Genomic DNA, 26,336 nt, shown 5'->3' on the forward strand with positions numbered 1-26,336 from the left:
CCTGGGGAGGGGGTCCAGGTGGCCAAGGCCTTAGCTCCCCTGTCCCAGCTCTGGGCCATGCAACCAGCTTGGTGTAGAGGGGGAGGGGCCTTTGGGGATGGGCAGCAGAGTGGGGCTGGGAGTCACAGCAGGGCCAGGGAAGGGTGAGAACCACTGATGGGCTGGCCCTGGGGGGCACCAAGGCCAGTGCCCATTGTGCTGGCAGGGCAGGGCTAGCGGGGAGGTGTCCCCTGCCTGATGCACCCCTGCCCCCAACAGTTCTGTCCTCACCCTCCACCAATCCCGTCTCCCCTCATCTGTTTCTCCTGAGGTTCTTCCCCCTCCCCGCCCTGGGAGGCTGCAGCATGGGCACCCCTGGTTGGACAGGCTGCCTGGCTCTCGCTGTCCCTCTGTCGTCTTCTGTAAGGCCCCAGCACCGCACCCTCATGTGACTCCATCCAGCCCATTAAATTACAACCTGGCCTCGTGGGCATGGCTGCTAATGGGGATGTCTGCTCACCTCCCTGCTCTGTGCCTCGGTTTCCCCTCCTCTCATGTGCCTATGTTGAGTGTGAGCATCTGGGGGGCAGGGACTGCTGCTGTGTGGGGGCTGCCCAGGGCCTGTTTCTCCCTGTGTCTGTGCAGCACCTGGTGGAACGGGGCCCTGCTCTGGGGTGAGGCAGCTGGGTACAACTGTCCCTCAGATAACATTACAGGGCATAGCTACTGCCGTGCTGGGTGGGGGTTGTTTATCTAAGCCACCATGCTGCCCTTCACCTCTCCACCGGTGTCGGATGCCACAATACCACTGTGGAGCTGGGCTGAGGGACAGAACCCGGCCCTTCTCCTTGGCTAGGGCCACTAGGCCTAGTCCCCCCTTGCCTTCTGCTGCTTCATGCAGAGGCAGCTGGTCTCTCCCACAGCTGAACTGCTGCTCTTCTAAACAAGGAACCCTGGCCCTTGCCCCAGGAGCTCATCAGAGCCCCTGTTAGCACCACTGCCCCGCCCCGCTGTGACACGCAGCCTGCAGCTGTGCTCATGGGAAGCACGATGGCGTGACCCCTGTGGCTGCAGCTACTGGGCTTGAGAGCTGGAGTCACACAGGGACTTGAGTGCCCCCTTTAGCCATGAGACCCCCCACCACTACCGCTTCCCCCTCAGCACCTATCTTTCTGTCCACAGCTGGGTGCCAAGCGGCTCACCCCTGAGCCCCAGGGATGCCCCATCATGCTGGCCTGCAGGGCCCAATCCTGGGGGCATGCCCCTGGGACACCCAACCTGCTCAGTGGTTACAACCCTTCCTTGGGCTGGGAGAGCCCCATTTTCAAATCTCTGCTCTGTGCATTGGAGCCAGGGTGCAAATCCAGGTCCCCCTGCCGGAGTGGGCTCTGACCACTGGGCTCGTGCCTGGCAGCTCTGGCCTCAGGGCACGAGAGGGTCTGGCTGGCCCCTCCCATCAATCTCAGGGTGGCTTTCCCCTAACACCCAAGATGCCATGTGGCTCTGAGCTGCTCTTTGAGTAGGTTGGGGCCACAGGCTCCTGCCCTGCTCCCACTGGTGCCAGGTTCTGGGAGGAGTTGGCACCTTCTCCCCCAGCACTGGCCAAATGGAGCTTCCCCCTAGCCCTTCTCAGGGATGGGCCCCTGGTGTTTTACTCACACAGCCCAGTACAGAGGCCCTAGCCCCAGATTACTGATGTGCTAGGCAAGGTAAGAACAGAGACTGGGGCTGGCAACAGGGGGCTGGAAAGGGCAGACCCAGCTGCCCTCTCACAGCCCACACTGCAGGCCCCCAGGACAGGCCGGGGCAGCACAAAGGTCAGTCGGACATGGAGAACATGCAGCTCCGGCCACAGGACCTGGCTCATACTGGGCCTGAGCAGACTAAAGCACAGGGGCCCATGAGCAGAGGCCAGGCTGACTCCCGCGCCCATTGGTCCACCCCTAGCCTGCAGCAGTGCCAGGATTTGGCCCCTCTCACCGCAGAGCCACGGGTTGGCTTGGTGCACCCTGCACTGGAGACGAGGAGGCAGCCAGAAAAGGGTTAATAACCACATTGGCAGAATCACCCCCTGCAAGACCCTGGGCAGGGGGCAGCGGGAATGGGGCTGCTGCCCATTTCAGTCCTGTCCCCGTAGCTAGCCTCCCGCTGGGTTTCCTGTTCCACGCAAGGCCCCCCAGCAGCAGGGACCGCTGCCCCTGCTGGAGTGACTGCCTCTGATCAGCCCCCCATCCCGATGCCAAGCCAAGGTTCAGCCAGTATCGGGCAGCAGGCCCTGTGGCACCAGCCTCCCTCTCTTCCCACGGTGTTAATTTTGAACAGGCCCCACGCCCGCTCCCAGGTAGTGCCGTGGGGCAGGGCCTGCACTGGCCAGGCTCGATGGCAGCAGCTCGGGCCGATTTAGGGTGGTGGCAAGGAAACCACCAGGGAATCAGTTCTGGTTTATTGATGCTAAAACGTTCACAGCCCGTTATTTCAGAACAGCTTTGCTCCTGGCAGGAAGGTTAGTGGGGCCCGGGGCCCGTGTGTGCCTATGGCAGGGGGCCGGCGTGGCTATTTTTGGTCTGGCTAGCGCCCTGAGCTCGCACCGGCCTGAGGGGGGAGCGCTCTGTCCGCCCTGCTCTCAAACCCCAAGGATGGGTCCGCGCTGCGCTCCGACTGCAGGGAGAGCCCGTCTGTACAGCCTCCGCGAAGGGAGCAGCCGCGTCTAGTCTCCGGCAGCCGCTGTCGCCTCCTCTGCCGCCGGCATGCCGGGGACGGGCTGCCGCAGGAAGTGCATGACCGCCCGCACCACTCGGTCGGGGGAGATGTTGTACACGGGATGCGTCGGTTGCTGCGAGGAGAAACACACCCGAGTTAACAGTGGCGAGGGGGGGCCTGCCCAGGCGAGCGGCTCACGTGGCCCAGGCACAAAGGGCAGGCGGGTGTGGGAGGAAGCGTGGGGCAGAGGCACCGGGGACGCTGTTTTGCATTCCATGCACTAGGCATTATTCTGGGGCAGGTCTCTGGCCTGCGTTATCCTGGAGCTCAGACGAGACTATCACAATGGGCCCTTCTTGGAATCTATGCATCAATTTTGTACCAGCTGCGGCCCTTTAAGAGGAGGAGGAGGAAGGCTGCCCCTGCGGCCCACAGAGGCCATGGGAATCAGCCTGGGGCAGCCCGGCTGCGACCCAGACTCAGGGCTGTGCTCTCCCACAGGGCTAGGGGTGCCTGGGAAAGGAAGAGGGCTCCTCCTGCTGACCCAGCCTCTATCACCAGGCCCCTGCTAAGGAGTCAGGCGTCCAGTCCTCGTGCGCACAGACGCCTGGTGCCGAGGTGCACGCCCCCGCCTCCTACAGACCCGAATGCAAGGCTGGAATCCGCCCCTCCCCACCCCACCGTCTCCCCGTGTGGGTCAGGAGCGCAGGGCGTGCCTCATGTGGTGGCTGCACCCGGGGCGCGCTGTGGTGTGATGCTGGGGAACGCCAGGCTGGCCCCAGACACAACGCTTCAGGGGGATCGCACTTGCCGCATGAGGGCCATTCGGGAGGCTGGCTGAGTGACAGGCCAGGCCGGTATTCACGTGGACCCAGCTCTAATCCCGCCCCATGCGACCCAGGGAGGAGGGCGCGCAGCTGATGTGGGGAGGGCTCCATCGGCCCCTGGGCAGCGCCAGCCTCCTGCTGATGCCTGGCCGTGGACCCCCTTACCAGGCGATTCTCAGGAACTCCCAGCACCACCTCGTGGAGCAGGTCTCCGCTGCCGAAGTGCTGGGCTATCGACAGCCCGCTCAGGCAGTAGCAGGTGTGATAAAAATCCCGTGACCTGCAGTCAAGCAGGGACACGTTTGGTCAGACGCCCCCCCATGGCACAAAGCAGCCCCCCTATGGAGCCCCCCAGCACCACCCCTGAGAGCCCCAATGAGCCGCTCGATGCTGCAGCCGTCTCTTAACCCTTTCAGCACTGTCCTGGGCCACACTGGCTCTCGGGAATGCACCGGCCACGAAGCTCCAGGCAGCCAGCGCGTTCAGCGGGTGCTGTGACCTCCTCGCAGGTACTCACTTGCCCGGCTTGTCCAGCAGCCCCCCGGCAGGGCACTGGCAGCACAGGAGGATGTATTCTTGCAGCGCCTGCTGGTCGAACATCCAGTGCGTCATGCTGAGGGCAGGGTCGCCTGGGGAGGGAGCACAGGCCGCGGGGGACGGTTAGGGAAAGCTGAGACAAAGTCCCCCGTTTCTAGCGCCGGCCAAGGAGAGCGAGACTGGCTCCATCCCGTTGTACCCGTGCCAGGGATGGGGCTGGTCAGAGAGACCGTCACTGGCCTCTCCCACGCGGGGAAACGCGTTTACTTTGCGGGCTGACAGGGACCTCACGGAGCTGGCCCTGCCCCCGGGTGTCCCCCCCACTCTGAGGTCACAGCTAACAGAGCTCCCGGTGCCTGGGGGAGGCCCTCCAAGCACAGGGAGCCAGGAGATTGCCTGGCCGTGGGGGATCATGGGAGGCACCACAGCCAAGGGGAATGGTGGGGGGGGGGGCTTTAAGAATAATGGCTGCTCCAACCCCCCTCTCCTCCCCGCTGGCAGGCAGTGAGGCACTGAGAGTCACGGGGAGCTGGGCACCTCACTCCCATAGGAGCTTCTGAACCCCCTCCCCCTACACGCCCACTCGGCGTGATCTCACACTTCTCTCCGCGTCAGCACTCAGCGTCCCTCCTGCCTCTGCCAGGCGAGGAAACGCCCCACGCGGCGTAACACAGAACCCGCCTCTCGCTGCCACGCTTGCTGGCCTTGCTGACCCTGCTTCCCCTGTCTGACAACACCCCAGTGATCCTGCAGACGGGGCGGGGGGGAAGGGCACAGAGATGTTAAAGATCTTGCCCAGTGTCACCCAGGAAGTCAGTGGCGGAGGCGAGGCTGCGGCCCAGGAGCCCCACTCCCCAGCCCCGACCGGCAAGCCACTGAAGAAAGCGCTCTGCCATCCTTGGAATCCCAGCCTGGGAGAACATAGCCCAGGCTGACGCCAGGAACAAGCAGCACTTCCTCCGTATTGCCAGGCAGCCGCACATTTCATTAGCGCACGCCCACGTTTTGTGCCAAGGTCATTAATGAAAATGTTAAATGAGATTGGTCCCGAGACCGATACCTCCCTCCAGCCTGACAGTTCACCTTTCAATGTGATCCGTTGTAGTCTCCCCTTTAACCAGTTCCTAAGGTTACTTCCTTTCAGTTCTCATATTAATCCCCAGCTTCTCCAGTTTAACCAATAATTGTCCATGCAGGACTGTATCAAATGCCTGACTGAAACCAGGTAGATTAGACCCACTGCATTTCCTTTGTCTAAAAACCAGTTCTCTTCTCAAAGAAAGATTACGTTATACCTATCTCATAGAGCTGGAAGGGACCTTGAAGGTCATCGAGTCCAGTCCCCTGCCTTCCCTAGCAGGACCAAATATTGTCCCTGACAGTCCTGTCCCCCCCGATCCCTAAATGGCCCCCTCAAGGACTGAACTCACAACCCTAGGTTTAGCAGGCCAATGCTCAAACCACTGAGCTATCCCTCCCGTTGGTCTGGCATGATCTACCCTTTGTAAAACCATGTCGTATTTTATCCCAATTACCGTTCACCTCTATGGCCTTAGCTACTTTCTCTTTCAAAATTTGTTTTTAAGCCCTTGCACACCACTGAGGTAAAACTAACAGGCCTGTAGTTTCCCAGATCACCTTTTTTCCTTCTTCTTCCCCTTTTCTTAAATCCAGGTACTATATTAACAATTCTCCAATCACAGGATACGACCCCGAGTTTACAGATCCATTAAAAATCCTTGCTATTGAGCTTGCAATTTCACTAGCCAGTTCCTTTAACGTTCTTGGATGGCAATTATCCAGGCCCCCTGATTTAGTCCGTTAAACTGTCTGAGTTTGACTTCCACTTTGGATGTGGTAATTTTTACTTCCATATCCTCATTTCCACTAGCAACCCTGCCACTACCCCATAGCTCTTCGTTACCCTTATTAAAATCTGTGACAAAGGATTCATTTAAGTATGAGGCCATGCCTAGATTATCTTTAATCTCCAGCCCATCCTCAGTGCTTAGCGGTCCCACATCTTCTTTCCTTGTTTTCTTTATATGGGTAGAGAACCTTTTCCTATCAGTTTTAATTTCCCTGGCAAGGTCCAGCTCTGCTTGGCTTTTGGCAGTTCGCACTTTATCCCTACACTGTGACCTCCCAGAGGTAGCTTTCCTTGCTGATCCATCCCATCTTCCATTCCTTGTAGGCTTTCTGCTTTCTCTTAATCACCTGTTTGGGATGCTTTGTTCATCCCAAACCTGAACAATTCTGATTCAGAAATGCAGCTACAGCGCCTCACAGGAGCTGTAGTTTGGGTGCCTCATTCTCCTCTATAGGCTGGACTCCATCTCCCAGGATGCACCATGGTCTCCCCCTTGGAGAGGGAGGCAGTGCATCATGGGAGATGTAGTCCGATCAGGAAGCCCAGCTGATAAAGGAGAACAAAAGCATGAGGCCACACGGACAAGTCCCATGTCCAAACTGAAAGATTCCAGTTTAGTCAAACACCCAATTGACAAAATTTCCAGGCAGCCTAATATAGGATCCCTCTGCTACGGAGGCAACCTGGCCACTGATGCAGACGACACAGTAGCCTAGCTGGCACGGTCACTGGGCCTGGCTTCACTGCTGTAATCATGACACAGGCCCCGGACTCACCTTTGGCATGCAGTGCTCGGTGGAGGAGGGGCAGCAAGCCCGCCTGCCAGAACGAGTAGCAGCCATCCACCAGCTTGTTACAGCGGCCCTGGAAACCGCCCTCAAAGCGCATCTGCCGGCTCGTGACCCAGTGCTGGAAGGGACAGACGGGGATACGCATCAGGGCTCGGACAGTCACAGCCGCCACGGGACGACCAGCTTCGTGGCACCGGCACCTGGCTCCGTTTCCCACCCTCTGACCCTGGATTTCACCTCCTCCCTCTTCTTGCCAGCTCCCCCCTAGCCTCCATGGGCCCAGGAAACCACTTTCTTTCGGCACTGTGGAGAGGAGCCCTCAGCCTGAGCAAAGCAACCTCCGAAGGGCTGGCCCCTGGCAGCGCGTTGGCCCAACAGGTCGGCGTGCCAGTCGTCCGGCACACCGCGCTGGTGCCCGGGTGTTGGAATCTGTGCAAAGAGCGGGAACGCTGCCCACCAGACTGGTATTGGCCACCCCAATGCCGCTCTGCAGCGTCAGCATGGGGTCTCTAGCCCAGCCATGAGCGCGGTGCCCCCCAGCCACACTGGCTGGCATGAAGCAGGGGGCGCCGTGGGGTGGTGTCAGCAAACGGGGCCCTCCTCGGCTGTGTGGTTCCAGCCTCCCCAAGGGCAAGGTGAGCGCCCCCCCAGCAGAGTCCACTTACTAACAAACATTTCAGATTCAGTGAGTCCTCCTGCTTCAGAATGACCAGCGCTGCCAGGCCACAGAAAGTGTATCCTCCGTGGGCCTCCATGCCCGGGACTCCGCCAATGCCACCCTCCCAGTTCTGGCACCTAATTCAGAGAGGGGCAGGCAGGGAGAACATGGAAACAGCCACTGATGCCAACGCCTAATGCTTCTCTTCCCCCAGCTCACCCCTGGCACTGCCGCACCACCCTCCTGCGATGCAGCGCACATCCCCGTGGGCAGCCTGCTGAGCCCATGGGATCTCGCACAGGCCTGCCCCAACAGAGGGGAGCCTCGTTTCTCCCCGGGGTACAGGCTGCAGCGCTGCACAGAGCGGCAGCCCTCTGGGCTCTGCTCACCTTGCGATCCACTCGGCAGTCCCTGCGAAGAGCGTGGGCGTGATGATGTTGGTCAGCGAAGCCACTGAGGCGGCGCAGTATGCGCTCCTGTGATGGAAAGACGGATCGGAGAGTCGGCCCCCACCATTTGCCATGGACAGCCCCAGGGCTGGCAGCTATTGCACTGCCAACTCCACGAGCGTCCAGCGATCCCTGCTCCACTGCGTTTGGCTTCTAGCGGCATAAATACGAGATTCGCTACGGTGCAAGTCCCTTTATCCCTAGGAGAGATTCACTCAGTGCCCCACTCCAGCAGCGCCTTGCAAGGTCATCAGAATAACCCCTCGCTTTTACCTAGCTCTTTCCAGCTGTAGATCTCAAAGCACTTTACAAGGCAGGTCAGTATCACTATCCCCATTCTGCAGATGGGGAAACTGAGGCATGGGGCCAGGAAGTGACTTGCCCAAAGTGGCCCAGCAGGCCAGTGGCAGGGCTGGGAATAGAATCCAGTTCCCCTGAGTCCCAGTCCAGTGCTCTGTCCACTAGGCAACGTTGCCTCCCGAACAGACCCCTGATCTGTTGAGTGAGAGCAAGCCAGGAGACAGCTCCTCAGCCAGGGCCTCAGGCGCTGCTCCAGGTAAGCAACGCTGAAGGCCTACAGCAAAATTCAGAAGACGTCCCACACTGGACACCTCCCAGACAAAAACCCTAGATCATCTCGTCGGCTGTGGTTTGCTTTTGGTGCAATGAAGGGCTTGTCTACATGGGGAAATGGACCATCTATTTCTACTGCTCTGGTTACACCCGGATAACTCCCAGTGTGGCCGACCCCAGGAGAGGAGGACCTTTTTCTGGCTTCGCTTCCATGGGAGGTGCAACATTAGAACTACCCTGGCACAGTTCCGGCAGGAAGTTGCCCCCCCACAGACAAGCCCTAAGACTGATATAGCCACACACTGCCTTTCCCTACGTCCCCATACCGTCCGTAGCTGCAGGGGTGCCTGGCAGACAAGGATTTCAACTTGGGACACTGCCAGGCAGGCAACACCGGCTATTCCATGCCTCCATCACCCGGAGTCTTTAAACCAGGACGGGACAACTTAGCCACAAGCTATCGGGCTGGAGGGGGAATCTGTGGGGCGGGTGATGCAGGAGGTCGGTCCATGTCCCTCCTGGCCTTGGAATTTCTGACCGGTGCTATGAAGGCTCCCACCCACCTGACGTCCACTTCACCTCCCACGTGCATGATGAAGGAGCCGTCGGGCTGTTTCAGCGAGTATAGATACTCCAAGAGCTTCTCCCTGAAAAGCAGCAACGGCATCGTTAGGGGCTCACGCCGCCCGATGCAGGAGCTGGCCGGCCAGGGGCCCACTAGCAGCTGAATCGAACAGGCAATGCTAGGACAGCCTGGCCAGTTCCTGCCTGACCCCTGACAGTTAGTGGTCGGCTCATGCCCTGACGCATGAGGGTTTAAGACCCCTAGGTAAGGAGACAGTGGACGTTGCCATTGTAGGGTCAGCTCCAGCCAGCCCTGTTAGCGTCTCACTTTCACAATCACAACAGTGGTTCACAATTTATCTTTTAAAGTCAGTCACATCACCCAGCCAATCAAACTGCCACATCCCCACCCACACAGGGGAACCAACCAATAGGGGCAGCGGGAGGGGCCTGCCTTCAGCAAGGGTTCCAGGAAGAGCACTTTTGCCCGGGCAGAGATCTGGGCCTGGCCTGGGTGTTTGGGGGTGGATGGCTTTACACAAGGCCACTCCTCACCTCCTGGACACCCAGGGCCCAAATGCTGTGAGGTGCTCGACACCTGAGAACCCCAATAACTCCCATGGGAGCCCAGCACGTGAGCACCTTGTGTAGCAGAGACCTCGAAGAAGCCCTTGTGGCAAAGTCCTCAGCCGGCGTTTCTCCCGTGTACACACACGGGCCGCACACTGGCTGACACCTGCGAGAGCTGTACCAACCCATCAGAGCAGGCGGGGCTCCAGCCCACTGGGGAAAAGGGCTGCGATCTGGGTCACCTCCCTCCCACCTCCCATAGCAGGCCGGGAGTCCCACACCGGCGCCGTTTTCACCTGTCGATGACGTTGAAGGCCTCTTCGGTACCGATGATGCAGAGAGCGCTGACAGCGGCATACGTGGGAGCGAGATGGGGGTGCTGGCCCGGCCCTCCTCCGAACCCACCACTGGGGCTCTGGCACCGGCCTAGGAACTGGCAGACGCTGGAGGGAGAGACGGGGTTGGTTAAAAAAATACCTGGGCACAGTTCATCCAAACCTGCGCTTCAAATCTCCAGCACAGAGCCCCGGCCTGTCTGCTGGGTGCAAGAACTAGCTGGCTCCACGGTGCAGCGGCTAGCGGGGGGGATTCACAGATCGCCAGTCCCAGTCCGACCAGGGGTTTTGCTCTGGCGGCGCAGTCGGCTGGCACACAGCACTACCGCAGCAGTACTTGGTGTGCTGAGGTTGTGAGTTGAAGCCTAACGTGGAGCACTACGAACGTAAGAAAGTGGGGCCCAGATCGACAGCAAAATCCCAAAGGTTTCCGAGAACCTAGCAGGGTCCGGAACAACTGAGGGTCATGAACCCCTGGAACAACTTACCAAGGGCTGTGGTGGATGTTTACATCAAGATTGGATGGTTTTCTACAAGCTCTGCTCTAGGAATTGTTCTGGGGCAGGTCTCCGGCCTAGGTTAAACAGGAGGTCAGAGGAAATGGTCACAGGGTTCCCTGCCGGCCTGGGAATCTCTGAAGGGAAAGGGCGGCTGGGCAGGTAATTTACAAAGAAAATGGAAGCAGTGCCCATCGTCAGGCGCTGGGGGAGCAGGGCACTGCCGATGGAGGGGCCTCCCGTGTGGCCTGTGAGCCAACGCAGCACGTGGCATCCCGAGGGCAGAGGTCTGCCCCATGCAGATTACAGCCTGCAGCGCAGTTCAGGCCTAGTGCAATCGATCCCCTGGAGCCTACACTCTCCGCAGGCCGCACCTGCTGTAGCAGATCTCCAGGATCGGTGCTAGCCCCCAGCTTTTAAACAGTCCCTCGGAGGAGCTCTTCAGCGCGCCAGTCCCCCAAGGGTCCCGCTCCTCCGCCAGGGCCAGCCACGCGGCCTCACCGCCTCCGAGATGGACCCTCCGGGCTCCAGCCCTCCTGCTCCCCCCCGCGAGCTCTGCCCGGCGTGTCCCACTGAGCCAGACCCCTGGAGAGACCTGGCTGCTCTCACCCCCCAGCCGGTGTTTGCAGTGACACATGGCAGCCTTTTCGGAACGGAGTTTGTTAGTCACTGGAACGCAGCAGGTTAGCAGAGAAAAATAAAGGTTCAGACACTGAGGTTCAGGTTTAGATTCTGGGCCACTCAGGTGCCTTTATCTGCCACACAGCAAAGCTACGCTGAGTTGCTCAGACTCAAGCGTGGGGGTGGGCCCAGTGCACACCACACAGCAAACCTCTTCCTTCACATACATTTGCACCTCTCATTGCATCGCCTATACATTGCATCACACGTTGCAGGACTGGCTTGGGCTCTTGCGCTGACCGCCCACAGCTTCCTCCTTGTCTCATCTTACGTTCCCCGCTTCTCTCGTCCATCGCTAGCTTGTCCTGGGATTTCCCCCCCATCATCGTAGGTCGCACAGACACGGTCTCTCTTAACTCACTGACCCATTTACTATCGTCATTAGCACATTCTTTTTTCAGCCTGCTGATCTATTTACCTCCCTTGTCCTGCCTCCCAAGAAACGGGGTCTGCACGATGTCCACCAGCTCTTTATCCACAGATCTCAACGTGCTTTGCAAAGCAGGTCGATATTCTTCTCCCCCATTTCATGGAGAGGGAAATTGAGGCACAGAGCACGGGAGTGACTTGATTTCCCCACAATCAGGAGCACGGGCGATGGCTAATGATCACCTGATAACGCCCTTGAGGCAGGTGTTGAGCCTCAGCAGCTCCCCTGGGTTTTGATGGAGTTTGCTGGGGCCCAGCACCTGGGGACGTCTGTCTGCTCTCTGTGCCGCACACAGACAGAAAAATACAGACGAAGAAACGGCGTCTGCAGGGCCTCTCCTGAAGAGCTGCAGCATCCGTCCCCCGCTTTTGCTGCTGTCGCACAACCGCCGGCATCTTGACAGCCACTCAGGCTTTCACACCTTCCCGGTCTCCCCAGGCACTTGCTTCAGCCCCTCCCTCCTGCCAATGCTGGGGATGGAGCGCCACCAAGTGGTCAGAATGGGCACCTCTCAGAACACGATCATCCCAACTTGCTTAAGGCTACGCTGCTCGACAGGAAGCCACATGCAGAGAGACGGTTTAGTGGCCATCTGTCCATGTCCACCTGGTAAGAGCATCGCCGAGGCCCCAGCCTCGCTATCGAAGTGCGGCTGCGATGGGCTACGTAAAACCACCTCTCTGACGACCCAGATACACTCACTCTGGGTCTGTTCACTGCAGCCAGCCCAAACTCTTACCCAACCCCCGCCCCTCTCACCCCAGGGTGGTGGTGCTTTCAGCCCGGGCTAGCTGGCCCAGCTGGGGTTGTGGGCTAAAGTCTGGGTGCTGCATTCGCTCAGGCTGGTAATCAGACAACTATGCAGAGAGGACACAGGCTAAATCTCTTAAATGCTGCTAGTCCTCCAGCGCCTGCCCACAATTCCCCCCACGTGTCCAGGAGAGAGAAGCTTTCCCACAATTCACTGGGAAAGATCCAGAGCGGTTCAGCTTGCTGCAGCATATATGCCCTGGGAAATGCTAGCGCCACCCCAGGGCAGCGCAGCTCACACCCGGCCCAGGCGAATCCAGCTACCGATCACCGGAGTTAACCGCATGGGCAGAGGTCTGCCCCACACAGATTACAGCCTGCAGTACACTTCAGGCCTAGTGTAATCGATCTCCTGGAGCCTGAACTCTCCGCACGTCTAGACGAATTCTCTACACAAATTAGCTCTCATTAGCTCAAATTAAACTCTCTAGACAAATTAGAGGATTGGGCCAAAAGAAATCTGATAATGTTCAACAAGGACAAGTGCAGAGTCCTGCACTTAGGACGGAAGAATCCCATGCACTGCTACAGACTAGGGACCGAATGGCTAGGTAGCAGTTCTGCAGAAAAGGACCTAGGGGTCACAGTGGACGAGAAGCTGGATATGAGTCATCAGTGTGCTCTTGTTGCCAAGAAGACTAATGGCATTTTGGGCTGTATAAGTAGGGGCATTGCCAGCAGATCGAGGAACGTGATCGTTCCCCTTTATTCGACATTGGTGAGGCCTCATCTGGAGTACTGTGTCCAGTTTTGGGCCCCACACTACAAGAAGGATGTGGAAAAATAGGAGAGTCCAGCGGAGGGCAACAAAAATGATTAGCGACAAAGAGTCCTGTGGCACCTTATAGACTAACAGACATATTGGAGCATAAGCTTTCATGGGTGAATACCCACTTCATCAGATGAATGATTAGGGGGCTGGAGAACATGACTTATGAGGGAACAGGGATTATTTAGTCTGCAGAAGAGAAGAATGAGGGGGGATTTGATAGCTGCTTTCAACTACCTGAAAGGGGGTTCCAAAGAGGATGGATCTACACTGTTCTCAGTGGTAGCAGATGACAGAACAAGGAGTAATGGTCTCAAGTTGCAGTGGGGGAAGTTTAGCTTGGATATTAGGAAACACTATTTCACTAGGTGGGTGGTGAAGCACTGGAATGCGTTACCTAGGGAGGTGGTGGAATCTCCTTCCTTAGAGGTTTTTAAGGTCAGGCTTGACAATGCCCTGGCTGGAATGATTTAGTTGGGAATTGGTCCTGCTTTGAGCAGGGGGTTGGACTAGATGAGCTCCTGAGGTCCCTTCCAACCCTGATATTCTATGATTCTATGGTGCAGATAAACCTTACGGTCTTAGCCGCTGACACTGATCCCTTTTGACCGCTCTTCACCTGCACAGCTGGAACAGCCCACAAAGCGAGCCGCTATCTAATGTGCCTGACGCATCAAGACAGCACTCAGCTAGGACTGACCGTAGCCCCCGAACTGCCAGCACAAGGGGCCTCAGAGGGGGCTGGATTCTCAGATCCCAGGAGGAGTCTAGAAAAATCATCCCTCTGGCCAACCAACTGAGCAGCGTTTGCTATGGGACGCACTGGAAGAGACAACGTGGAGAGAGATTCTGCTGATCCCTGGAATGCAACAGTGGCTACCTTGAAATGACTTTGAACAAAGCATCCATTCTAACCCACCGGGCCCTGCTCTTCCAGACCCCACAGCAACAGCGCTTTTACATACATGGGAAATGCCTGGGATTAGCCACCAGTTTCACTTCTTTCTGTAAAGCCTGAAGCCTCTTGAGGTGACGGAGTAATGACGTACCGAGAACACAACAAACCCGGGCATGCAGAGAGGAACTCAGGGCTGAGGCACCCTGAATAAAAAGCACAACCTGGAATTTGAGCTAGCTACATTTGAAATGCAGGAGAGATGCTTTTTACACTAGTTGAGCAGCCCAGTTAACAGGCCAAGCAATTGCCGTGGACCGGGATGTAGGCAGTCAGACCTAGTGGTCAGAGCCAGGAACCGGAGCCAGGCGTCAGAGGGGAGCCAGAGCCAGGAGTCAAGCCAAGGGTGAGGCATAGGAGCAGGGAGTTGGAACAAGGCAGGAGGGCAGAGAATCAGGGACATGGCAGGAAGGCAGGGCTCAGGCGAGAAGGCAGGGTCTGCCGTAGCAGGCAGCAAGTCACCTAGTTACTGGGACAACTTCCGGTACCTCCTTCTGGCTTCAATAACAGATTTGAGCCAATCGGAGAGACTGGATATCTCCTCCAATCAGGAGCTTCATGGGTGGCACCTCTAGTGAGCGAGGGTCCAGCAGCCCCACACTTCCTGCTGGACCCAGCAAGTCTGAGGCCTGTCTGAGGACCTGCGTTTGAGACCCATGCTTCCTCCCAGCAATGTGAAAGGGGGTATTTTCAGTCACTGGAGGGAGGTTTTTTATTACAAATATTTGCATTGTAAAAAAAAATAGTATTTTTCAATTCACCTAAGTACTGTAGTGCCATCTCTTTATCATGAAAGTGCAACTTACAAATGTAGAATTATGTACAAAACCTCTGCATTCAACAATAAAACAATGTAAAACTTTAAAGCCTACAAGTCCAATGAGTGCTACTTCAGCCAATCACTAAGACAAACAAGTTTGTTTATATTTACAGGAGATAATGCTGATCCCTTCTTGTTTACAATGTCACCTGAAAGTGAGAACAGGCGTTCGCATGGCACTGTTGTAGCTGGCATCGCAAGATATTTATGTGCCAGATGCACTAAATATTCATATGTCCCTTCATGCTTCAACCACCATTCCAGAGGACATGCGTCCATGCTGATGACAGGTTCTGCTGGATAACAATCCAAATCAGAGCAGACTGACACATGTTAATTTGCATTATCTGAGTCAGATGCCACCAACAGAAGGTTAATTTTCTTTTTTGGTGGTTTGGATTCTGTAGTTTCCGCATCATAGTGTTGCTCTTTTAAGACTTCTGAAAGCATGCGCCACTCCTCGTCCCTCTCAGATTCTGGAAGGCACTTCAGATTCTTAAACCTTGGATCGAGTGCTGTAGCTATCTTTAGAAATCTCACATTCTTTGCATTTTGTGAAATCTGAAGTGAAAGTGTTCTTAAAATGAACAATTTATGGTGGGTCATCATCTGAGATTTCTATAACATGAAATATATGGCAGAATGTGGGTAAAACAGAGCAGGGGACATAAAATTCTCCCCCAAGGAGTTCAGTCACTAAGGTTACGTCTTCACTACCAGCGTGAAAGCGCTGTAAAGAGCTCTCCCAGCGCTGTAAAAAAACCACCCCCACGAGGGGAGTAGCTCCCAGCACTGGTGCACTGTCTACACTGCCACTTTACAGCGCTGAAACTTGCTTGCTCAGGGGGGTGTTTTTGCACTCCCCCGAGTGAGAAAGTTTCAGTGCTGTAAAGTGGCAGTGTAGATAAGGCCTAAGTAATTAAAGCATTATTTTTTTAACAAGCATCATCAGCATGGAAGCATGTTCTCTGGAATGGTGGCTGAAGCACGAAGGGGCATACGAATGTTTAGCGTATCTGGCACGTAACTACCTTGCAATGCCAGCTACAAAAATGCCATGCCAATGCCTGTTCTCACTTTCAGTTGACATTGTAAATAAGAAGCAGGCAGCATTATCTCCCATAAATATAAACAAACTTGTTTCTCTTAGCGATTGGCTGAACAAGGAGGAGGACTGAGTGGACTCTAGGCTCTAAAGTTTTGCACTGTTTTGTTTCTGAGTGCAGTTATGTAACAAAAAAAATCTACGTTTGTAAGTTGCACTTTCACGACAAAGAGATGACACTACAGCACTTGTATGAGGTGAATTGAAAAATACTATTTTTTTTTATCATTTTTACTGTGCAACTATTTGTAATCAAAAATAATAATATAAGATGAGTACTGTACTTTTCGTATTCTGTGTTGTAAATTAAATCAATACATTTTAAAATGTAGAAAAACATCCAAAAATAGTTGTTAAATGTCAGTTGGTATTCTACTGTTTAACAGTGTGATTAAAACTGCGATTAACTGTTTTAATCGCGTGACAGCCCTAGTAATAATAATATCCCATTGCAGTTATCACCTCAGCACCTTTCTTCTTTGCTTTGGACAGGAGAAAACATTTGGTAGTTTAAAGGGGATGATCACTCTTCTGACTGAAGCCTTTTTCCTGCCATGTAATAAGGACCCCGGAACGTTAGAAGCAACAAGAGAGATCAGAGGGGAAAATACTTTTCTCTCATTTATTTTTCAATTGGAGCGCTTGATGCATTCGCCAGCGGTGTGTGTAAAGTTAATCGTGTGAGTTAACTGTAATTAATCAACAACGCTAATTATTACTAATAACCCCTAGAGCTTTCCATCGGTCCATCTGAAAGCGCTTTCCAAAGCAGCTTAGCATCCCTGTCCCCATTTTACAGGGTGGGGAAACTGAGGCACAGGAAGGGAAGTGATTTGCCCAAGGTCACCCAGCAGGCCAGTGGCAGATCTGAGCACAGAACCCAAGTCTCCTGAGACCCAGTCCAGTGCTCTACCCCCTACACGACACTGCCTTCCCTTTCCACACAGCTCCTCTTAATCAGCAGCTCTTGCTTGTACGCAATGCCAAATAGTTCAGCCCGGAAGCACCAGAGCACCTCCCCTCCCTGCCGCGTGCTCCTGTCTTTGGCTCTGAGATGCGTGGCAGCGTTGCAGGACCGGCAGCGTTCCCTCCCCTCACTGAATCTGTGGCCAACCTCCCCTGTGCTGCACCTCATCCAGCGCCTTCCCTTGCACAGCTCCCTGCCCACAAGAGAAGGGGGTGGGCGTCCTTATCACCACCATCGATAACTCTCACAAGATGCCCCCCTGCTGCTCAGGAAGGCAACAATGGGGGTTATTGTTGGAGCAGGATGAATGGCACAAAGTGCTTTTGTGCTGCAGAAGTAGCGTTATCCATGCGGTGGGGGGGGGGGGAGGGGGAGCTGGCCAAGCACCCAGACAAAAGCACCTCCAGGGTCGCTCTCCAGCGTCACTCCGAGGTGCAGGACGGGCGATACCGAGCCAGAGCCGGGCCTGGGCAATGCACCTGCACAACACACCTGGAAGCTTGCCAGGACAGCGAGCCACTACCCGTGGGACAGAGGGGTCCAGCAGAGAGGGGGGCGGGAATTGAACAGATAGGCCATGGCTGTAGCTAGCAGATTTATTTCGTTTCTAGAGACACCTAAGAGGAAAGCCAGGACTGCATCAGCGCGGCTGAGAAGGGGTAACCCGCTTCGAACAGCGGGTGCTAGCGAATTAGCTGTCTGTACAGCTCTCCTCACTCCAGTGCCTCAGACAGAGCTGGCTGTCAAAGCAGCAGGGGAATTTGTAGTTTATCTGCATGAAGCAGGCACCTATCACCTCCCACGTCTCGGTCTGAACCCCGTACGGGCCAGGCTGATGTTACTGACGAGAAGCCACACGTGCGATCGCAGATCGTTCTCAGAGGCCAAGGGAGGGATGCAATCGACAAGGGGCAGAGCGGCCCGGCAGCCCGTCTGAATGCCCGCTGAGGAGGATGGAGACGCAGAACCCGTCCCGCTTCTGTGAGCGACACCTGATTAAGGAGTGCTGTTAGTCCACACGCACGGGTGTGCAGGGCTCCGATCACCGCAGCGCTTGCTGCGGGACAGTGCAGGGGGCACTCCATGGTTACAACAGGGAGCGGGGCACGGAATCAGACTCAGCACTTCTGGGTGCAGCGAGCCCAGCGTTAACCCTCTCAGTGCCTGGCTGCACAGCTCCCCTCTCCGCTCAAACACACAGAGACTGGAAAGCCCAGGGAGACCCAACTATAAACCCTAACTGGAGCACAGGGTAGATTCTGCCCCATATCCATCTGCCTCTCTAGTAATCTACAGTGCTTCTCCTTTCAGGCCAGCATGGCCATTTCCTCTTTCATCTCCCTCTGGCCCTCTGCTTGGCCTTTTCCTTCCCTTCGGCTTCATCCGTGGTCTGTCTTTTTTCTCGCTCTCTTTCCCTGGGATTCCACGTTCTTGAGCTCTGTATCCCCCCGGTGATCCAAATGATCAAACAGAGCAGAGCCTTCTGCGGCTGCTGAATCCAGAGCTGAGCCGTACCATCCCCCAATAGGGTGTGGGACCCATCTCAGCACTGGCTCTGTGAGACGCTGGGAGCTCTGCACCCTCTCCCTGCTTCAGCCCCGTCAGCACGGTTGCAATCAGACATAGCCCTTCCGTAACCATTGGACTGGGGAGGTCCCTTCTTTCTCCGGTTCTTGGGCACTGTACATCACCTTCTCCACCTGCTTGGGAGGTCTGTGTGCCGTCCCCATGGCTGGCACAGTTTTCAGGAACACTGGGGTGTCTTTTCTCCATCTGCCACACACTTGTCCGCTCTTCCTCTGGAGGGGCCAGGGCCACGGGTTTCCCATACCTTCTGACAGTCCTGGGACACCGGAAACCTGGAACCATCCTGCCCAAATTAGCGCTCGTGAATTAAGCCACAAAACAGCCCTCTGCCTGGGTCAGGACAGTTATTTCTATGGCAGACACAAATTGCAGGCACAGAGAGGTTACAGGCCTGATTGTCAGCAGGTGAAGGCCCCAGGTCCACATGCTCGCATGCAGATAACACAACTGCACAGCCGCGTTGGGAACTGGAGCACTCCCATGGCATGTGGCCCCATTGGTGTGCGTGAAGCCCTGGCCTGCGCGGACGAGGCAAGCTCATGGGTACAGAGAGGCCTCCCATTTTGGCTTACTGAAAAATCAGGCCCTAAGGGACTTGCCCATGGTCACGCAATGAATCAGTAGCAGAGCACAAGAGACGTGCTTTAGCTCGGCTAGAAGTCATGGGCTGACGCGGAGCTGAATGGGGGAGTCAGCGCTCTCTGCCTAGCAGCTCCGCGAAGGAGTGAGAGGTAACCCCCCAAAAGAGAAATACCAAGAGAGCTAAAGAGGGTGATTGGCTTATAAACCATGCTGGCTGCAGCTGACAGGGCCAGATCCACACCTATGGGTGCTACGGTTCTCTCCTACCCCCCCCAAAATCAGCACCATTCGATCCCCCGTTTGGCGAACGGTAACAGGAGGTAATGGGGGCACCTTATGTAGTACTGGGACGAAACAGAATGGGCCATGTTCCTCCCAGGTGCGAGTCCAGCGCAGTCAGTGGAATCACCCCAGGGATGAATTCATCCCGAAGTGCCAAAGCGACTTGGTTTCATTTCCTCTTAAGTCGGAGCCAGTTGCTGCATCTGATTTCCAGTGGAGTAGCTCATGGACCTGTCTGAGGTCAGAGAGCGAGGGTAAGGGCCGCCCACTCCTCACACAGCTCACCTAGGCAAGAGGCGGGTTCTCCATCACCTGGAGCCTCTCAATCAAGACCCGATGTCTTTCTAACGGATACCATGTAGGCCACAAGTCGCTGGGCTCAGTGCAGGACCCAGTGGGTGAGATTCCCTGGCTGGTGCTAAGCAGAAGGTCTTGCTAGGGGCGGTCACAATGGTTTAAAAGCCAGGCTGAGGAGAAGGTAGGATTCCTGTTTTGCCCACTAGACCAGGGTACAGTACTTGTAAATATCATGGAGACCAAGAAGAGATCCCCAGGAGTTTATGTTCAAATATCCTGCCTTACTGACTGCCTATTGCAGCAGGGGGTTTGCATTCATTACAGAGCGCTGAGCACACACCGAACAAGACTTACTCCGAAGCCACAGACTCTGGGATGGGCTCGTCTAGCAGCTCCAAACTGTGCAGGATCCAATAGCACAGCCAGGGGCGGCTGGCGTCCAGACACTACAAAAGGGAAAAAGAAGAAAGCAGTCAGATCCCGGACCGGCGCTGCCGACAATACAACATTTGTTCCACGGCAGCAGGGAGATGGAGACAGGGCTACGCTGAGGTCAAGCACAATGAAGCGGATTCACTTGTACGGCTCTGGGGTGAGTTAGCGAGCGACTGAAATTATTCTAAGGAAGAGAAGTAGAAAAGTCACAATGCAGGTCATTGGAAGCAAGGCAGATCAGAGGACTAGGAGGGCATGGAACTCATAACACCTGCAAAGCCATGAAAATTAGAGAGACGCTCCAAAAAGAATCTAAAAAGGAAATAACCCGAAAACAATAATAAAGGCTTTCATTCCGAAGGATCCCAGAGCGCTTTACGGACCACATACACAGCACAGAGATCACTTCACCCACTGCTGAAATGCAGCCACCTCTGGGGCATGATGTTTCAGCCATTTAATGCCACACAGCATCAGTAGAGAAGCAAAGGAGGATGCCTAACTGAAATTAAACCAGTCACCTAGAAAACTGGGTTTCACGCCGACTGGAAAATGAAAACAAAGGTAAGCATAAAACAACCCAGCGATAACCAATCAGTGGTACCGGCGGCCCTTTAAATGCAAGACATGCAATGGAATGAGCACCAGAGCTCCAGTAGCTAATACGTGGCCTGCAAAAGTGCCCCTGGACAAAACAGTAACTGCAAGTCCCAGGCAGCATGCGCTGTACTGGAAGACTGACAGGCCGAGGAAGGCAGGGGGAACAAGTGGGAAGTTTTACAAGCCAAGAAACAAGCTGGATAGGATCCCTGGTGACTGCTGCTGCCAGCTCTGGGACTGGGGTGGCTGACGGGGCGGCTGCAGAAGGCAGCTGTGACTTTGTCACTGCGTGGTTACCTCGTAGGCGTCCGTCAGTTGTCTCAGGCCTCTCTTCAAGTAGTGGAAATGCTTCTCGCGCTGCAGAACAAATCTGAAAGGCAAACAGAAGGTGAAGAGTGCTCGGAAGCTTCACCCAGCATTTGCTAGTGTATTCGTCTTTTACAGCCCAACCGCTCAGAGTGGAGACGCCCTAACATGGCATCCTCTAGGCCACTCGGATACCACACAACAAGCACTACACACATACCAAGAGACAGCCGACTGCAAGTGCCTGCATCTTTACCATGCAACAGGACAAATCTCAGCATGCAGCACTCCATCTTGTTCGGACTGCTAGGCTGCAATGCATGCTGGGAGCTGTAGTTCCTCCATAGCCAAGATCAAGGTAAGAAAGGTTTGATGCAAAGTGCAACTTTCTAGTGCCATGCAAGCTGCTAATGCAGCCCTCAGCCGGACACTGTTCAGGCATCCTTAGGATAGAGGAAGAGAAATATTGTAGCTGCCATGAATTGAAGATATTTACAAATTTCTCCAGCAGCATATCAACCAGTGAGTCAGGACAAAGAGAGACGGCACAGAAAAGATCACACAGGTGGGATTTTAAGGGCAGGAAGAATAGCCCGTGGAATGATTAGCCCTTTCTATGCAGTTTACAGTTGCATACTGTTACTGTGGGTACAAATGCTCTTTGCTGTTAAAATCCTGTAAAGGCGTAATTGCCATGTGCTGAGCAGCGCTTGGGAGAGCAAGCACAAGGTTTGGACTACCATATTTATCAGAGTACTAGCAACCCTGTGTTCTCCCAAGAGCCTGTGCAGCTCTAGACCCCCCCTCCAGAAGCCAAGCGTAATGCTCACTTGGCTCTTTGCATTACCACTGCTTCCAATGTCAGTTAGAAACCCATTTTTTTGCCTAGATGCTCTCTTACATTCCTCCACAACAGCTTTCAACAGCTAGACGGGGCAGGGATCTCACTGGAAAGTGCAGCCAGCATTACCGCGTGCAGCCAATCGAGGCAGTCCGAGTCGGGACATACCAGCTGTGATACTATCCGCTACAACAGATTTGGGAAATTCGACCTCCCTGCAGGAAGAGAACAGCTGATTCACCCCTTCTACACAGACTATAATTTCTTGCTCTACATCTTGTTGAGTCTGGCCCCAGCTCTCTGTCAGGTCCTTTGTGGTTTTAATCCACCACTTCTCACCTGTCTCTGCTCTCATTAGTTTTAAATCGAATACATGCAGGGACTTGGAACTGGTTTTTAGCTGAACCACACTATTTCCATGTTCCCACAGAGCTAGAAAACAGAAGCGTGAGGTGCTCATTCCCTTCGGGCCATCGAGGGCCAGAATGACACAGGGACTGAGGTACCTAAAGATGTAGACCGGTGCCGAGTGGCCCCCAAAGGGTCTAGGTGCCTAAAGCCCATTGGCTGTCAATGGGAGTTAGCCGTCTAGCCTGCTTGGGCATTTTTAGGGATTAGCTTAGGTACCTATCCTTTAAGCTTCCAAGCTGCTTTGTAAATCTGGCTCCGAGTATGGAACATAATCCTAAACTGGACCCTCAGATGTCAGGGACAGTTCTTATTTAGAGTATCAGGGGGGTAGCCGTGTTAGTCTGGATCTGTAAAAAGCGACAAAGAGTCCTGTGGCACCTTATAGACTAACAGACGAATTGGAGCATAAGCTTTCGTGGGTGAATACCCACCTTGCGTCCGACGAAGTGGGTATTCACCCACGAAAGCTTATGCTCCAATAGGTCTGTTAGTCTATAAGGTGCCACAGGACTCTCTGTCTCATAGACTCATAGACTTTAAGGTCAGAAGGGACCATTATGATCATCTAGTCTGACCTCCCGCATGATGCGGGCCACAAAAGCTGACCCACCCACTCCTGGAATAATTTTCTCCCTTGACTCAGATGTTGAAGTCCCCAAATCGTGATTTAAAGACTTCAAGTCACAGAGAATCCTCCAGCAAGCGACCCCTGCCCCATGCTGCGGAGGAAGGCTTATTTAGAGTGTGAATTCTCTGGGGCAGGGACTGCTCTGCGTTTGTACGGCACCCAGCACACCAGGGCCCTGCTCTCAGCTGGCCCGTGGGCACTACCGGAGTGAAAATATCATTCGTAACACGGTGGTCACCTGATTTCAGACATTCAGTCAAGCGCCCACATGTGCACGCTAGGAGCACAAACTGGCATAAGTAACAGGCCTCCCGTGTGAGGAAGCAAAGGTCACCCGAGATCAGGTGCACCAGGAGCTGGATTTTAGCCAGAGGTGGTTTTGGATGGGGGAGGGACTAGATCGCACATGTGTGATGACTGGTGCTGCTCCATTAGTTCCATACTTTGCTGCTGGATTTGATTTGATCTTGGTTTTAAATTGGGAGCAGTGGATATGAGGACGGTGAAGAGGGAGAAGAAAACAGGAGTAGGGAGTGAGGAAGAGAAGGGAGAAGCGCTGAGAGGAAGAAGGGGGCAGGAGGAAGATGGGGCAAAGAGCCAATCAGCAGAGATTAAGGGCATACAGAATCCAACCTGGAAAAGGCACCTGGTCCATCCAGGAGACAGGATGGTGCGATGCTGCAGGCGTTATGCCCATCCCCTACTGTTCCCACCCTTCCAGCATCCACGTGGGGGTGTTACTCAGCGCTGTGTGTGCAAATGGAAGCTGGCTCCGCGCAGGAAGGTTATGGGACAGACGCACCGGGTGGGCAGAGCAGCAGAGTTGTTGGGTTTGAAGATCCAGGGAGTCACCCTAACAGCTTAGCCCAGGAGGTGGCAAACGCGTCTAATCCTCTTGCCTCCCAACGTGCAGCTAGGCAGCTTGGGTCAAAGTGGAGCAATGTATGATGGGACCTGTAGTTTCTGGGTGAATACTAAATGCAGCATCAGGCTGCACTGGAAGCTCCTAGGAGCCACATCTCCGACACAGCCAGCCAGAACACGTGAGCAAACCAATGTGAGATGGAAAAGCAGAGACAGGGACGTCTGACTCCTGGGCGCTCTCTTGATGGGCAAAAAGAGGGTGTCCGCCCATCGCGCTAGCTCAGTCGAGTCCACTTAACACGACTGACAACCGCCACCAACACAGAGAGTAGCGCGTTCGAGGCCATGCTTTGGCCTAGGTTAAAACCCGGCCAGCGGACATGACTTCCAAACGCACCACCCTGCAAAGTTCACCCAAGAATCCCGGGTCAAACATTCCCATGGCTTCTATTGGGTCTGCTACAGTAACTTACTGTGAGGCGTGGTGGTTCGTCTTGTAAGCGCTGAAGACCTCTTGCACCAAGTCTTCCACTCTGGTCTGCAGGGAGTGACGGTCATGAAGCAGCATAAAGGAAGGGGGCGGGAGGAAGAAAAAGAGATCTTTAGTTTTGAAAAGCAACCTCACCAAGTTCACCTAGCAAGCAGCATTTGTGACCACAGCCCATCCAGCCATGCAGGTGCAGCTTAGCTAAGACCAGGATGTGCCCAGAGAGTAGACTCCAGGACAGAGTTACAGGATTACAACATGAGAAAAGACCACGCTGTGTCAGAGCCGCACACGGCTTCTGGCCTTCTGATCCCCGGGCCAGGGAAGAGGCCTGTAGCATGGCTGGATGGGCAACCCCAGCTGCTTCTCACGCCTGAGCAAGTTCACTCTCACTAACAGAACAGGGAGAGGAAAGCCGGGATCAATATCGACGTGTGTTTCAAATCCGCGTGGTGGTCTGACCCCAGGACAACAAGCCGAGAACTCTTCTGTTCTCACCCTGTCTCTGACCCCCTGTGGGACGTCACTCACCCACTCTGCCTCACTCTCCCGGTGTGCCAAATGGGCTTTGGGGACGATCACTCCGGCAGGTCTGGCAGAGTGCTTAGGCCTTGTCTACCACAAGCTGTACAGCTTTGATCATACCGGGCTAGTGAATGCGGTATAACCTCTCCCTAGTGTGGATGCAGTTCTGTCAGTATCAAGGTCCTTACACCGGTACAGCTGTGCCCATATGGGAAGGGGAATGAACAATATCAGTGTAACTGTCCCCATCAGGGGTTGGAGCAGTATGCCTATACTGGTAAAAACCACGACACCCCTAACCGAAATAGTTACATCCGTACAAACCCGTGTGCAGACAATGGAACATAAGAAGAACACAAGAACGGCCATATTGGATCAGACCAAAGGTCCATCAAGCCCAGTATACTGTCCTCTGACAGTGGCCAATGGCAGGTGCCCCAAAGGGAATGAACAGAACAGGTTATCAAGTGATCCATGCCCTGTCACCCAATCCCAGATTCTGGCAAACAGAGGCTAGGGACAACATTCCTGCCCATCCTGGCTAACAGCCATTGATGGACCTATCCTCCATGAATCTATCTAACTCCCTTTTGAACCCCGTTATAGTATTGGCCTTCACAACACCCTCTGGCAAGGAGTTCCACAGGTTGACAGTGCGTTGCATGAAAAAATACTTTCCTGTGTTTGTTTTAAACCTGATACCTATTAATTTCATTTGGTGGCCCCTTGTTCTTGTATTATGAGAAGGAGTAAATAACACTTCCTTATTTACTTTCTCTATACCACTCATGATTTTATAGACCTCTATCATATCCCCCCTTAGTCGCCTCTTTTCCAAGCTGAAAAGTCCCAGTCTTATTAATCTCTCCTCATACAGAAGCTGTTCTATATTCCTAATAATTTTTTTTGCCCTTTTCTGAACCTTTTCCAATTCCAATATATCTTTTTTGAGATGGGACAACCACATCTGCATGCAGTATTCAAGGTGTGGGCGTACCATGGATTTACATAGAGGCAACATGATATTTTCTGTTTTATTATCTATCCCTTTCTTGATGATTCCCAACATTCTGTTCGCTTTTTTGACTGCCGCTGCATATTGAGTGGATGATTTCAGAGAACTATACATAATGACTCCAAGATCTCTTTTTTGAGTGGTAACAGCTAATTTAGACCCCATCATATGTTTTCCAATGTGCATTACTTTGCATTTATCAACATTACATTTCATCTGCCATTTTGTTGCCCAGTCACCCAGTTTTGTGAGATCCTTTTCTAGCTCATTACAGTCTGCCTGGGACTTAACTATCTTGAGCAATTTTGTATCATCTGCAAATTTTGCCACCTCACTGTTTACCCCTTTTTCCAGTCATAAATAGGACTGGGCCCAGTACAGATCCCTGTACAGATCCCTGGGGGACACCACTATTTACCTCTCTCCATTCTGAAAACTGACCATTTATTCCTACCCTTTGTTTCCTATCTTTTAACCAGTTACCGATCCAGGAGAGAACCTTCCCTCTTATCCCATGACAGCTTACTTTGCTTAAGAGCCTTTGGTGAGGGACCTTGTCAAAGGCTTTCTGAAAATCTAAGTACACTAT

At 54.3% G+C, this 26,336-nt stretch overlaps 1 protein-coding gene across 1 annotated transcript in view; it reads right to left on the minus strand.

Moving 5' to 3' along the window:
• Positions 1-2,410: 2,410 nt before the first annotated feature.
• The window catches only part of FNTB (farnesyltransferase, CAAX box, subunit beta), a 33,528-nt gene continuing 9,602 nt past the window's right edge, over positions 2,411-26,336 (minus strand). The window contains exons 2-12 of the mRNA XM_065402535.1: positions 24,194-24,258; positions 20,968-21,040; positions 19,990-20,081; positions 9,815-9,961; positions 8,948-9,031; positions 7,752-7,838; positions 7,370-7,499; positions 6,690-6,822; positions 4,024-4,135; positions 3,672-3,786; positions 2,411-2,812 (exon numbers count right to left, since the gene is read on the minus strand). Of these exons, the coding sequence (XP_065258607.1) occupies positions 2,687-2,812; positions 3,672-3,786; positions 4,024-4,135; positions 6,690-6,822; positions 7,370-7,499; positions 7,752-7,838; positions 8,948-9,031; positions 9,815-9,961; positions 19,990-20,081; positions 20,968-21,040; positions 24,194-24,258 (1,164 nt within the window). The 3' untranslated portion in view covers positions 2,411-2,686. The remainder of the gene's footprint in view (positions 2,813-3,671; positions 3,787-4,023; positions 4,136-6,689; positions 6,823-7,369; positions 7,500-7,751; positions 7,839-8,947; positions 9,032-9,814; positions 9,962-19,989; positions 20,082-20,967; positions 21,041-24,193; positions 24,259-26,336) is intronic.

This window comes from Emys orbicularis, chromosome 4, assembly GCF_028017835.1.
Source record: "Emys orbicularis isolate rEmyOrb1 chromosome 4, rEmyOrb1.hap1, whole genome shotgun sequence".
Taxonomy (NCBI): domain Eukaryota; kingdom Metazoa; phylum Chordata; order Testudines; family Emydidae; genus Emys; species Emys orbicularis.